At 41.0% G+C, this 13020-nt stretch overlaps 1 protein-coding gene across 5 annotated transcripts in view; it reads right to left on the bottom strand.

Annotated features, from left to right (window-relative positions):
- The window catches only part of NOTCH2 (notch receptor 2), a 176456-nt gene that overhangs the window by 81626 nt on the left and 81810 nt on the right, over positions 1 to 13020 (bottom strand). For all 5 annotated transcript variants that reach the window (XM_044944470.2, XM_006049346.4, XM_044944469.2 and 2 more), the window contains 2 exons: positions 11520 to 11855; positions 729 to 851 (listed from right to left, as the gene is read on the bottom strand). In XM_044944470.2, coding sequence (XP_044800405.2) covers positions 729 to 851; positions 11520 to 11855 — 459 coding nt within the window. The remainder of the gene's footprint in view (positions 1 to 728; positions 852 to 11519; positions 11856 to 13020) is intronic.

Below are 13020 nucleotides of genomic sequence, written 5' to 3'. Positions count from 1 at the left end.
TCTTTTCCTTTTCCAGCCTTATTGAGCCATATTTAACATATAACATATGTGTAAGTTTAAGCAGTATATACATGATGATTTGATAGACATATTTAATATGAAACGATTATCAAAATAAGATCAGTTAACACATCTATTATCTCACACAGTTAACCTTGTTTGTATATGGTAAGAATATTTATATTTTTGCATTTAACGATGTTCTTTTCCTCTCAGATATTTAATGAGCATCTACTATGTTCCAGGCAATGTGTTGCTTTGCCAGATAATAACTTCAGAGTCTTACAGTAACGCTCTTTCTCCTATTTTCTACAGTAGGGTCCCCAACCTCCGAGATCTAATGTCTGAAAATGTGAGGTGGAGCTGATGTAATAATAATAGAAATTAAGTGCACAATAAATGCAATACGCTTGAATCATCCCCAAACCATCCTTCTCCCACTTCTGGTTCATGGAAAAAACTTCCACCGGAGATCTTCCATTCTCTGGTGCCAAAAAGGTTAGGGACAGCTGTCCTACAGCACTTAGCACGGTACTGAGTTCAGAACATCTGCCCAATAAATGTCCGTGAGAACATTTCTTTAAGTGAACATAAGGGGACGTATGCGGTTAGCACTATACCCAATGACGTAGCACAGACACTCTTGTACAAGGGGCCCACTTCAGTAACAACCTGCCCCTGCTTACTGACCCATGCCCCATTGCAATGATTTGTCACACCATACATACCTGTCCACTGAGGGGGACAGCGGCAGTTGTAGGTATTGACCCCATCCACACAAACCCCTCCATTCTGACACTTGTGGTTAGGACAGTCATCTATATTCCGCTCACAGGTGACTCCTTCAAAACCTAGTAAGAGAAGGTTAAAGGAAATGATAAATTCTCATAGAGATGATGTGATCTGTTCTTCTCCACAGGACATGGTCATCAGAACAGACTGACTTCATTATTACAGTTCAACAGACAGCAGATGGTCAACCCAAGACTCACCATATAAAAATCCCCCAATCTTCTGTCTTTTCTTGCCTCAGGCATAGACAGTTAAAACGAATCACTGTGCCAATGACATGCCTTCACAGTTACCTCACAAGTATTTCAAAGTGTTTTCATGAAATAAAATCCCAGTGAAGATAAATGTCTACTCAGGACAGCTGGTTCTAAAAAAAAGGGCATTAGACTTTCCCCAGCTCCATGCTAGATTAATGGGAAGAACAAATAAAAGATCATCTAATTAAATTTAAATTCCTTTTTGTTTTTTTCTTGGGAAAATCATGGGGGAGAATAGGGAGACATAAAAAAATACTGAACTGAAAGTCTGAAGATAAGGGTCAAGTTCTAACCTCACTGCTTATAAGCCATTTAATACTTGGTAATTATAAGCTCTAAAGTAGCTTCCTCATCTGTAAAATAAGCCTGGCTGCACCTGCCCAGCCTGTCTTTCGAGGTTGTTATAAGTGCCACATCGTAAGTACAACACAATATAAATATAAAAAGCTATGTGAATATGGAGTGGCATTATTACTAACTAAACTTGCCAACTCTTCAAATTGTTCATCCTCCTTTCCACACTTATAGCACTGCTTCTTTCCTCTTGATTTTTCCCTTTTATTAAAAATGAAAATAGCACATCAAACTTCACCCTAATTGCCCATAGCATGTTCCCCTATATAATTTACGAGTGAGTGAAGTCATTTAGTCGTGTCTGACTCTTTGTGACCCCATGGTCTGTAGCCTCTCTGTCCACAGGATTTTCCAGGCAAGAATACTGGAGTGGGTTGCCATATCCTTCTCCAAGAGATCTTCCCGACCCAGGGATTGAACCCGGGTCTCCCGCATCATAGGCAGATGCTTTACCATCTGAGCCACCAGGGAAGTCCTATATAATTTATACATTGGGCTTTTTTCTTTTTTTCTTTTCTTTTTTTTTGTGTGTGTGTTTTATTTATTTATTTTTTTACTTTACAATATTGTATTGGTTTTGCCATATATCAACATGCATCCGACACGGGTGTACATGTGTTCTCTTTCCTTCCTACCAAATCTCTTAACTATTGAAATGGAAGACTATCGGCTTTAAGACAAGAGAGGAAGTGTACTGAACATTCCCTTATTTGAAATACATATGACTAAGTATTTGGCCTCTTCAGAATGTCCCTTAAGTTTCTCTCTTTTACTACTCAAAACACATATTGGGTCTTATATTGGCACCAGTATAGTTAAATAAAAGAACGAGTTCCTGCTTTCAGGACACTGCAGTCTGGTGAGTGGGCAGACATCAGTCGCGCCTTGCTTTCTGCATTCCTTAGCACAAGCTACTGTGGCGTTCTACATCTGCTCTGTTACACTGGACACAGCTGGCTTCTCTGAATACAGTCGCAGTCATGTGCATGAGTATGAACCATGTAACCAAAAAAATTACCCAGAGACCAAAGGAAATCACTTTGTAGAAGATGGAGATAATTGAACGCTTGACTGAAGAGAATTCTATTTCTCCAGGTATTTGGTAAGAAGTCCATGCAAGCAGATGAGTCATTAAGTAAGCCTGAGAAAGACTATGAAAAAATTTATAGACTCAGATTTTTAAAAAATTAATCATATTACTCAAATATCTTCTGGGCTTCCCAGGTGCTGTTAGTGGTAAAGTACCCGCCTGCCAGTGCAGGAGACATGCGACGAGGGTTTGATCCCTGGGTTGGAAAGATCACCTGCAGAAGGAAATGGCAACCCACTCCAGTGTTCCCGCCCAGAAAGTCCCATGGACAGAGAAGCCTCGCAGGTTACAGTCAACAGGGTCACAAAGAGTCGGACATGAATGAAGTAACTTAGCATGCACTCATATATCTATTTAATCATATGACAGTCTTACAAATGGATGGAGTCAGTAAATGCTGAACTGCTTAAGCCCACCCAATATTATGATAAAGTGAGAGCAAATCTATAGATCCACAAAGTACAGTCCCTGAACAACAACTGAAGTCTCTGTTTCTAGTCTAGTGCTCTCAAATGGAAACATTCTTTGGAAAAGTTAGATACTTTCAGAATGTGGGAGAGAAATAAGGAGTCCTGGCCCACCACTGTTAGAAACCCCTGTGGTTTGGTGGTGTCCTAGAACTGATACTGGCCATTCCAACTTGATCTCCCTGGTGACCAAGACTAAATATGGTTGGATAAGGTGTCAAGGAGGTGATGAAGCCTTTGTAGCCAAACTATTTGAATTTATATTAGCCAGTGTTACAATGAACAGAATTCACCAACCACAGACAAATTAAGAAAGCAGAAACATTTCAACATAACATATAAGAAATAAGATGTTTTCTTTTCATCACTATTTTTGAGATAGTTCTTACCTGTCACTATGTAGTTATTTAGGCAGAAAGGCAAATAGGTGAAAGAGTTAACTCATGGTTGAAGCATGGCCTCTGGGTTAAACTGCCTAGATTCAATTCTCACACTTTCCATGCAGTAGAAGACTGAACATGGGCAAGATATTATATATGCTTAATACTTAAACTTTCTTTCCTCTCTGGACTAATTAACAGGACCTACCTGAAAGGTTGTTTTAATGATTAAATGAGTTAGACAGAAAAAAAACAATGTAACAAACTGTGCTGGAACAACTGAATATCTAGATGCAAAAGAATAAACTTGGATTCCTTCCTCATCCCATAAACAAAAATGAACTCAAAATGTATGAGTTAAAATGATAAGATTCTTAGGATAAAACATAGGAGGAAATCTTTGAGACTTGGGCTAGATAGAGATGTCTTGCTGCTGCTGCTGCTGCTAAGTCACTTCAGTCGTGTCCAACTCTGTGCGACCCCATAGACGGCAGCCCACCAGGCTCTGCCGTCCCTGGGATTCTCCAGGCAAGAACACTGGAGTGGGTTGCCATTTCCTTCTCCATTGCGTGAAAGTGAAAGTGAGTTGCTCAGTTGCGACCAACTCGTAGTGACCCCATGGAATACAGCCCACCAGGCTCCTCCATCCATTGGATTTTCTAGGCAAGAGTACTGGAGTGGCTTGCCATTGCCTTCTCCGAGAGATGTCTTACACATGACCAAAAGCACAAGTCACAAAAGAAAAAACTGACAGTTTGGAATTAATCAAAATTAAAACCACCTGGGTTTCAAAGAACACCAATCAAGAAAGTAAAAAGACAGTCCACAGAAAGGGAGAAAATATTTGCAAATCATATATCTAGGAGATACAAAGAATTCTTACAACAATATTAAAATACAATATCCATAATAATACAAACAATCCAGTTATAAAACGGCTAAAGGAGCTAAATAGACATTTCTCCAAGGAAGATACACAAAAGGCCAGTAAGCACATGAAATGATGCTCAGCATCAGCCATCAGGAAAATGCAAATCATGACCACAATAAGCTATCATTTCATACCCACTAGAATGGCTATAATTTAAAAGACAGATAGCAACAAGTGCTGGTGAGGTAATGGAGAAATTGGAAATCCTTATACACTGCTGGTTGGAAGGTATTAATAAAATAGTGCAGTCATTATGGGATATAGTCTGGCAGTCCTGAAAAGATTACATAGGGTTACCATACCACTCAGCAATTCCTCTCATAAGTAAAACCAAAAAGAAATGGAAAATATATGCCCATTCAAAAACTTGTACAAGAATGTTCAGAGCAACATTATTCTTAATTGTCAAAAAAAAGCAGAAGCAGCCCAAATGTCTATTTCGCGATGAATAGATAAATACAAAGTGGTAAATCCATATAATGGAATATAATGCACGCACAAGAAGCATACTATGTGTTCCCATTTATATGAAATGTCCAGAATAGACAGCTCTACAGAGAGAGTAGATGAGTAATTGCCTAGTGCTGGGAGGGAGTTGCTGGAGAAGGCAATGGCACCCCACTCCAGTACTCTTGCCTGGAAAATCCCATGGACGGAGGAGCCTGGTAGGCTGCAGTCCATGGGGTCGCGAAGAGTCGGACACGACTGAGCGACTTCACCTTCCCTTTTCACTTTCATGCATTGGAGAAGGAAATGGCAACCCACTCCAGTGTTCTTGCCTGGAGAATCCCAGGGACAGCGGAGCCTGGTGGGCTGCCGTCTATGGGGTCGCACGGAGTCAGACACAACTGAAGTGACTTAGCGGTAGCAGCGGCGGGAAGGAGTTGGGGCGGGGGGCGGGGAGGTTAGGGAGTGACTGCTAATGGGAACAAAGTTTCTTTTGAAGTCATATAAAAATGAGCTAAAATTTATTGTGGTAATGGTTACACATATCTGTAACTATACTCAAAACCACTGAACAGTGTGTTTTAAAAGAAAATTATATGGTATGTAAATTGTATCTCAATAATACTGTTATATTAGAAGGAAAATCACTTAAAACAATGCCTGATACACTGTGTTTATTATATATCAATGGGATCAAAGCAGCTCTTAGAGATTATCTACTCTAATCCTTTTATGTTACAGATGAAGAAGGGCCACACGGCTGACTTACTGTACATGGCGAGGAGGCAGGAGTCAGTCCTAAACCAGAACCTTTACCTGGATTTGGTCAGTATGGTCTCTGGGACCCCAAAGTTCTCTTCCAAAAATCTGAAAAACTGACCTTGGGTCAAAAGTTCCCATATCTGAGAAAACTCTAGCCAAATTAGTTCTCCTCGAAAATTAAGACAGGATTTATGCTTTAAAAATAGAGATACAGGGCTCTTTTTGGAAATAACTAGCAAATTCTTATAAAAAGTCTATGAAAGTAGGGGTAAGGGGGTGCAGAGGATGGATGTGGCTTCAATGAATAAGTTACAGTGCAATCACTTCTTTAAAATGTTTTTAGGTTTTAAGGGAAAGGGAAGCAGACAAGTCTCCAGACCTGTGGGTGGGATGGGTGTAGCCGACTTATGGAAAGGCTCACATGACTGTACTAAAAGGAGTTTGCTGCTCGAAGCCAACTCACATCCTTAAAAGGCCAAAAAGAAAGAAATTAAACTCAGAAGAACATTTTTAAGACTGCTGTTATAAAACCATGGGCCACGTAACTGATAAACGATGACAGGGAGGGTGGGGAGCAGAAAAGTGTCTTTTGAACTTGTCATCCCACACAGATACCAGCATCTCTCAAGAGAGCTTCCATATCTTTTCATTTTTAGTCCCTAGGAGGTGTGACGGTGGAAAGACTTGGTGCAGAGGCTCAAAGAGGAGAGCAGAAAGGGGAAGCTGAGATGACACAACTGGGATCCTCCCAGGCCAGGCTGAAGGTCCTCAGGAAGAGCTTCCGTGCACAGGGATAAGAGAGTGAAGAAAACCCAGGGATACCTGGAACTGGACAAAGGCACCAAAGGTAAACAGCTACAGGCTACCTTCTCTCCCTGCCCTCTGGAAAGAAGCCTGTTAAAAGAGCAAATTGGTCCCAATTCCATCCCACTGGTTTCCTTGGCACACTTCATCCATCCTCTGAATGGGCCCCAGTGAGCTCACTGACCCCATGGGTGGCCCATGAATTTTAGCCCCACCATCCACCCAGGCTGCTGTTCCTACCCACCTCCCTCTGTATCTCCCAAATGAGCTCTACTTTCCTAACTTTACCTCCTAAGAAGTCAGAAAAATGAGTAAAGGGATTCAAAAGAAATAACTTCTGAACTTTTTTTTTAATTACAGAATATAGGAATGCTCTTCTCTATCACATCCAATTCATTCATTTGTCAAATATTCACTGAGTCTCAATTTGTGCCAGGCACGAGGCTGGATACTAGGGGTGGGGGGCGGGGGGCAGGTAGTTAAGATGAGAGTGTCTACCGGAAAGGATGAACAGGCAGTTTAATAAGTGTTGTGCTAGAGGTACATAGGTTCTGAAAGATCTTAAGAGAGTCTCTAGTCCCCCCAAGGGTGGGGAATACAGAAGGCATTTCAGTGAAATAGATGCCTTTGGCACATCACAAGGAATAAATTCTATACAAAAAGGCAGGGTGGGAGGGGGAAGTAAGTGATAGAAGGCTGAGGAGATAGCAGGGGCAAAACTGTCAAGCATGGGAGGGCAGGAGAAACTTGAAGGAACATCAAGAAAAACTGGACTCAGGGCCCAAACTAAAGGGGCTAAAACAATGCGCCCTGCAAAACGGTATGATAATTTCTGCATCTGCTCCAGAGAAATCTGCCAGAATATGATTAGTATAATACCCCAGAGAACGTCACATGCCTTGTGCATATGAGAATGCAAAGGGGAATTATTTCTAAGAGTTTTTAAGCTCAGCAACTGCAGAGCAGACACAAAAGCCACAGAATGTGGCTAAGCTTTATTTTAATGATATAGGGATATTACATATAATCAAGCCTGTAAAGTATAGGGGTGATTTACAAAGGATAAACCTTCTTTGTTTGGAGAGAACAGATTGGGCAGCTTTTTATGAAGTTTAAAAATCATAAAGGAATAAGGAGGTACAGGAGAGAAAGAAAAAGGGAAAGTCCATCAGGGATTGTCCAGTCCAACTGTGAACTGGCAGGCAAAGCCAGGAGATGCAAAGAGCACACTGCTACTTCTTAATATATCCACAGGCATACAACCAGCTTAACTCATAAACCCCAAAACATTGGGAGTCAGGGATTCAAGAATGTATCTTCTATTTTGTTCTTCTATTTTGTTCTTTAGCTAAAATTATTCTAGCTGAGTACTCCTCCTTACAGTTTCTGCTAAAATCTTTACCTAACGGTAGTTTATGAAAGATCTGGGTTATTAACAGTTGCTGAACCAAGGAGAAGATGAAATACAGTTCCTTGGTTTCATTCTATCAACTCCCTCTTGAATATATTCCTTTTTTCTTCCCTCTATTGAGAAACATTTCTTTATTACTCAGGATGAGTCATATTTACAGTTTTAATTCCCCCCATCAATCTTAATACTAAAATCATCTCAGTAACTATAGTGCCCTTTGCAGGAAAAGAACTATGTCATAACCATTCAAATATAATCACTAACTTATGTGGGGTTCACTGAGTTTTAGAGTTGAAAAGAATTCCAATTCTTTTTACTCAGTACTAGTGTAAACCAGTACAGAAGGAGAAGCTAGACTAAGTCTAGCAGGTATGTTACCAGGAAGAAAATAAGAAAACCAAAGTTATGCTCTCAGTACTACCGTACTATACTAACCTCGGCCTGTAAAGTCAGAAGGTGTGTGCCTATTATATACCTGTCACGGTTTCCAGGTGCTTGGGATACATCACCAAACAAAAACAGAGATCCTAGCTTTTACTCTGGAGAGGAGAAGAGGCAAAAGAATTTGGAAAGACAGACAATAAACAATAGACATAATGAGCTAAATTACATAGTGAAAATTATACAGTAAGATGATGACAAGCGTTACCAAAAAAGAAAAGAAAAGGTAGACCAAGGCCAGAGATGAAGGCGGAAGGGAAAGGTTACAATCTGAAATAGGGTGATCAGGGCAGGCTTCAGTTAAAACTGCCAAGATTTGAACTGTGGTGGGAAGCAGCCATCTGAGAACTGCAGAACCTGGACAAAAGTGACTTTACCTGTCACTGACTTGGTTTTACCCATCTTTAGAATGGAAATAATGATTCTCTTCAAATAAGGGTGCTGTTTACATTGAGATAGTGATTGCTATTTTAAGTAACATTTTAGTCTCTTGACTAGTGTTGGGGGCAATGCAGGAGGGACGGGAGAATAGTATTGCATTATAAAAAGGACTCTGTAAAAGAAAATCATCTCCAGGCATTATTTCTCTATGTGGAAATAAAGTTAATACTTTGCAAACTCCACCTGGGACATAAAAACAATGAGCATAAAATCGTACACATTGTATAAATATATATTTATTCACAGTGTTATTGCATCATCTAATGTTTTTAATTCTTTTTTAATTTCCTTCTATATATTGTCCAAGCTGACATCATCTGTTTCAGATCATGAGACCCTGAAAGGCAGCAACTAGCCTACTTTACTATTTTTAGATATCTGCATGATGCCACACACAGCCTGTAGGCATGTGCTCAGTCAGTCATATCCGACTCTTTGCAACCCCACAGACTATAGCCCACTAGGCTCCCCTGTCCATGGAATATTCCAGGCAAGAATGCTGGAGCAGGTCGCCATTTCCTACTCCAGGGGATCAAACCTGCATCTCTTGTGTCTTCTTCATCGGCAGGCAAATTCTGTACTACTGTGCTACCTGGGGAAGCCCATACACAGGCTGGTATATAACAAATACTATTGATCATAATTAGAAGTATCTCCTTTTTATTTTAACATGAACCTACTTTTTTTAACCCATATATCCCTAAACATTTAACAAAAAGTCTTAGACATTTCAAAGCACCTTCAGGGGCAGACAAGAAGTTAACATTTGGAAATAACCTGCCTGGATTTCAGGACTCGGCCTAACCACATGTCATCTGTACAACTTTGGGTAAATTGCTTCGCATCTCAAAACTTGAGTTGTTTCACCTGGGAAAACTTGAACAATAATACCTATCTCCAAGGATTTTGTGTAATAGAGCTAATGGCTGCAGAAGTACGTGGCACAGTGCCTGACTTATAAAAGGCATTAAATAAATGTTAGTTTGCTCTTTGCCAAATCTTCTGCCCCCAGCCTTGCACCCCCATCCCAATCCCAAACACACACACATACACACACTTCATCAGTATATTAAAGAAAAAAAAAAAGCCTTGCTTTAAACTGTAAGCGGAGTGTAAGAGACAGCCAAGACGTCCTTACTCCATCCCTGGCAGCCTCTAGCTGTGGAATCCCTGGTTATTTCCTTTCTCAAGGAGGAGATACTATTCTGGTTTGACAGATCCTTTCCTGGACACACTCTCAGAATTCCCTAAGGTTCTTATCGTGGCTAATGGATAACAATGCAGAGGCTATGGGAGTGAATAATCACTCTCTCCCAGCTAAAAACTTCCTTTATTGACTTCTCTAACTTCCCGTTAGTACTTTGCTGCCAAATCAACCTCCTGTCCTAGGCAACTATTAAAACTAATTTTCTTGAAACTAAAAGACATGTTTAGTGGTCAGCAATAAATTGCACTAACCTCAATTACTAGCCACTTAGGCTATTAGAATGCCAGACTATTAGAATATTCACAAAATTAAATTGTTTACATTCGTTTCCTTCTTTTAACCCTTAAAATGCAAACAAAAGCAGGAGTGAAGAAAGACACCTTTTAGTTATTCCTTCTAAAAGATAATGTGGATGACAGGAATACTAGGTAAATAAATATTTAGTGTCTAAAATGACAGCAGTATCTATTCTTCACTGAAAGAGAAACTGAAAGCAAGGCAATTAAGCAGCTTGTTTTCACGGCTTATGGTTAAGTGGTATCTTTTCCTATTACGTGGCAGTGTCTTGTATTGTGTATTCCAAGTACATAGGATGGTGCCTAGAACATAGTTGGCAGCCAAAAAATTTTAACTGAATGAAATGAATAAATTGCCATTTGCTTTTATCCTGAAGACCAACGTATGACCTTTAATCCCCAAAAGAGAAAACACACGATCCCATTACATGTGACCCATATCCACAACACCAGAATCTAAGATTCCTACTCCAAAAGAGTAGCTAGAACAGCTTTTTGAGGCAATTCTGCTTACTCAGCATGTTATTCCCTCCCTACGGTTTTTCCTTCTTTTGTTTTTGCACTAAGGATATTTGTATAAAAACAGAATCTTTGTTGCTTAGTAATTCATCTGTTCCAGCCACTTGTGCTCTGTTCTCAGTCAAAATTCTCAGTTTTCGGCCTCCTCATCAGTTTTATGGGGAGTTTAGTGAACTGGCCAGCCTCGCTCCTTTTTACATCCTACGAAACAACGGCCCCAAGTTCCCACACATTACTCCTCTCTTGCTTCCATCTTGGGTTATGTGTCGTTGCGCCAAACATCATCTATCAGCACTCATCAAAAAGTGCTCACTCGTTAACAGAGCGCTACCACCACGCCAGCTGCAAAAGTCTCCAGCTTCAAGTCTGGGTAGGGTTACCCCAAAGTTAGAGAGGGTTCTAAAGACCAGAATTTCAAAGAAAATTATAAAAGAGTAGGGGGGTGCAATCAGGTAACTAGTAAAATAATCCATTATTCCATCAGAGGTAAAAGCATATAAGAAAGTTGATCATCTAGTATTACTATCAATTCAGTTTGAAGCATTTTATTAATCACACATATAAATTTTTCAATGTCTAATTCTCCTTATGTTCCTTTCCATTCTATAGACTTATCAATCTTTTCCCAGAGCTCTGTTTCTCTTATTTCTCACTGTTCCTCCAAAAAGGACAATAAACAATTTCCAAGTCACTCATCATCATAAACTCTGACATGTTAAATTACCCCCTGCTCAGTTTATGGACCACACTGGGCCCATAAAACTCCTCTCTCACCAGCAAACCACCCCACACAACATTTTCACTTCCCCTTTTCCCTGCTGGGAAGGATACTTCCTCAAGGAACACTGAACCACACCCCATCCCCTTCCTTCCTGCTGGATGTGCATCCCCCAAGCCAGGACACTAGGGGGACTCCTTACCTGGAAGGCAACTGCACTCAAAGGTAAAGTCACCGGTTTGCCGGCAGGTACCTCCGTTGACACAGGGGGAGGGTGCGCAGGGCACGTAGGGACTGTCGCAGTGCTGGCCTGTGAAGCCCTGGGGGCACTGGCACTGATAGGAGCCCGGGAGGTTGAGGCAGGTGCCACCGTGCTGGCACTGTCCTGGAATGTCACACTCATTGACATCAGTCTCACATTTCTGCCCTGTGAAGCCTGTGAGGCATGTGCAGGAGAACTGGTTGGCCATAGTGGTACAGGTACTTCCGTTTGCACAGGGGTGGGACAGGCAGGCATCAGTCCACTGGCACAGTTTACCTACAGGAAAGATAACAGAAGTAAGCACTGCCCACAGAAATGGGTGTCAGCCCCATCCCACCCCACATCTCCCACCCAACAGGTGACATAAGGAAGCCATTGCGTGGAGAATCTCTAAGCTCTCTGAACTGTACAGGAAGCCCATATCAGAGCCTCCCCAAGTTCATCTGACAGGAGCACTCTCCAGGGCCCTTAGCTGAGACACAAAGACTCAGTGGAGCACAGGAGTGACTGTAGGTGAATCACAGGAAGCCTACAAGAATCCCTGCAGCACAGAAGGGTCTGGATCCACCTAGTGTCTCACACCTCTTTGTTTCTGCCTAAGATACTCCTCTGTTTGGAAGGCCGTCTTCCTTGTTGTTCACCCAGTGGGCTGCACTGTCTTGACAATTCTACTCATAAGTCACCACTGCCATAAAGTCATCCTTAATGCTCCACCCGGGTACCCAAGCCCCCAACCCCTCTCTTTCCCTCACATACACACCCCTACACATGCAAACACATACCCCAAGTTTGCTGTTTTCTTTTATTATGTCACCTGTCACACTAGTAGGGTTCCGATCCCTAGAGTAGGCTCTCAAATCATGTTTTTTGAATGAAAATAAAATGTACTGATATTTTCCACAATACACTGTGACTAAACAGACCTCTTAGATGATAAAAACAAGTCAATTTGACTTCTGCTTCCCTTAAACACAACACACATGCACACATATTCCGGGACACATCTTGTTAATTGCGGTCTTGACAAAAATAGTGCTGGATGTGTTTGAAGAAGATGAAGAATCTCTGGCTTCTTAAACATGAAAAAAACTAGAAGCTGTCATAAGAATAAAGATCTAGAAAGGCAATTCTTGTGGACTCTCTCAGGTAGGAAAGTGCTAGAATCAGGAAGACAGTATTCAATCTCAAGGAATCAAAACAGATTCTCTGAGGTAGAGAGAGAGAGAGAGGGAAAAAAACTATTTCTATGCTACTAGTAAATTCAGTATTCACGTGGCTTTCTATTTTCATGAGTTCAAGTTTTTTCAAAACTAAAGATCTGAGAATCTCCTGAACGTGTTAATACTCCAATTGGTTGTCTAGGTAAACATCCAAATCTTTGACCCCACCTCCACATAGAAAAGCAAGTAAGAGCCATGACAGATTCTCTAAAAGGGAGAGA

The sequence above is a fragment of the Bubalus bubalis genome, chromosome 6 (genome assembly GCF_019923935.1).
Source record: "Bubalus bubalis isolate 160015118507 breed Murrah chromosome 6, NDDB_SH_1, whole genome shotgun sequence".
Lineage (NCBI taxonomy): Eukaryota > Metazoa > Chordata > Mammalia > Artiodactyla > Bovidae > Bubalus > Bubalus bubalis.
Note: the sequence above shows the minus strand (reverse complement) of the source record. Positions and strands in the feature narration are given on the sequence as shown.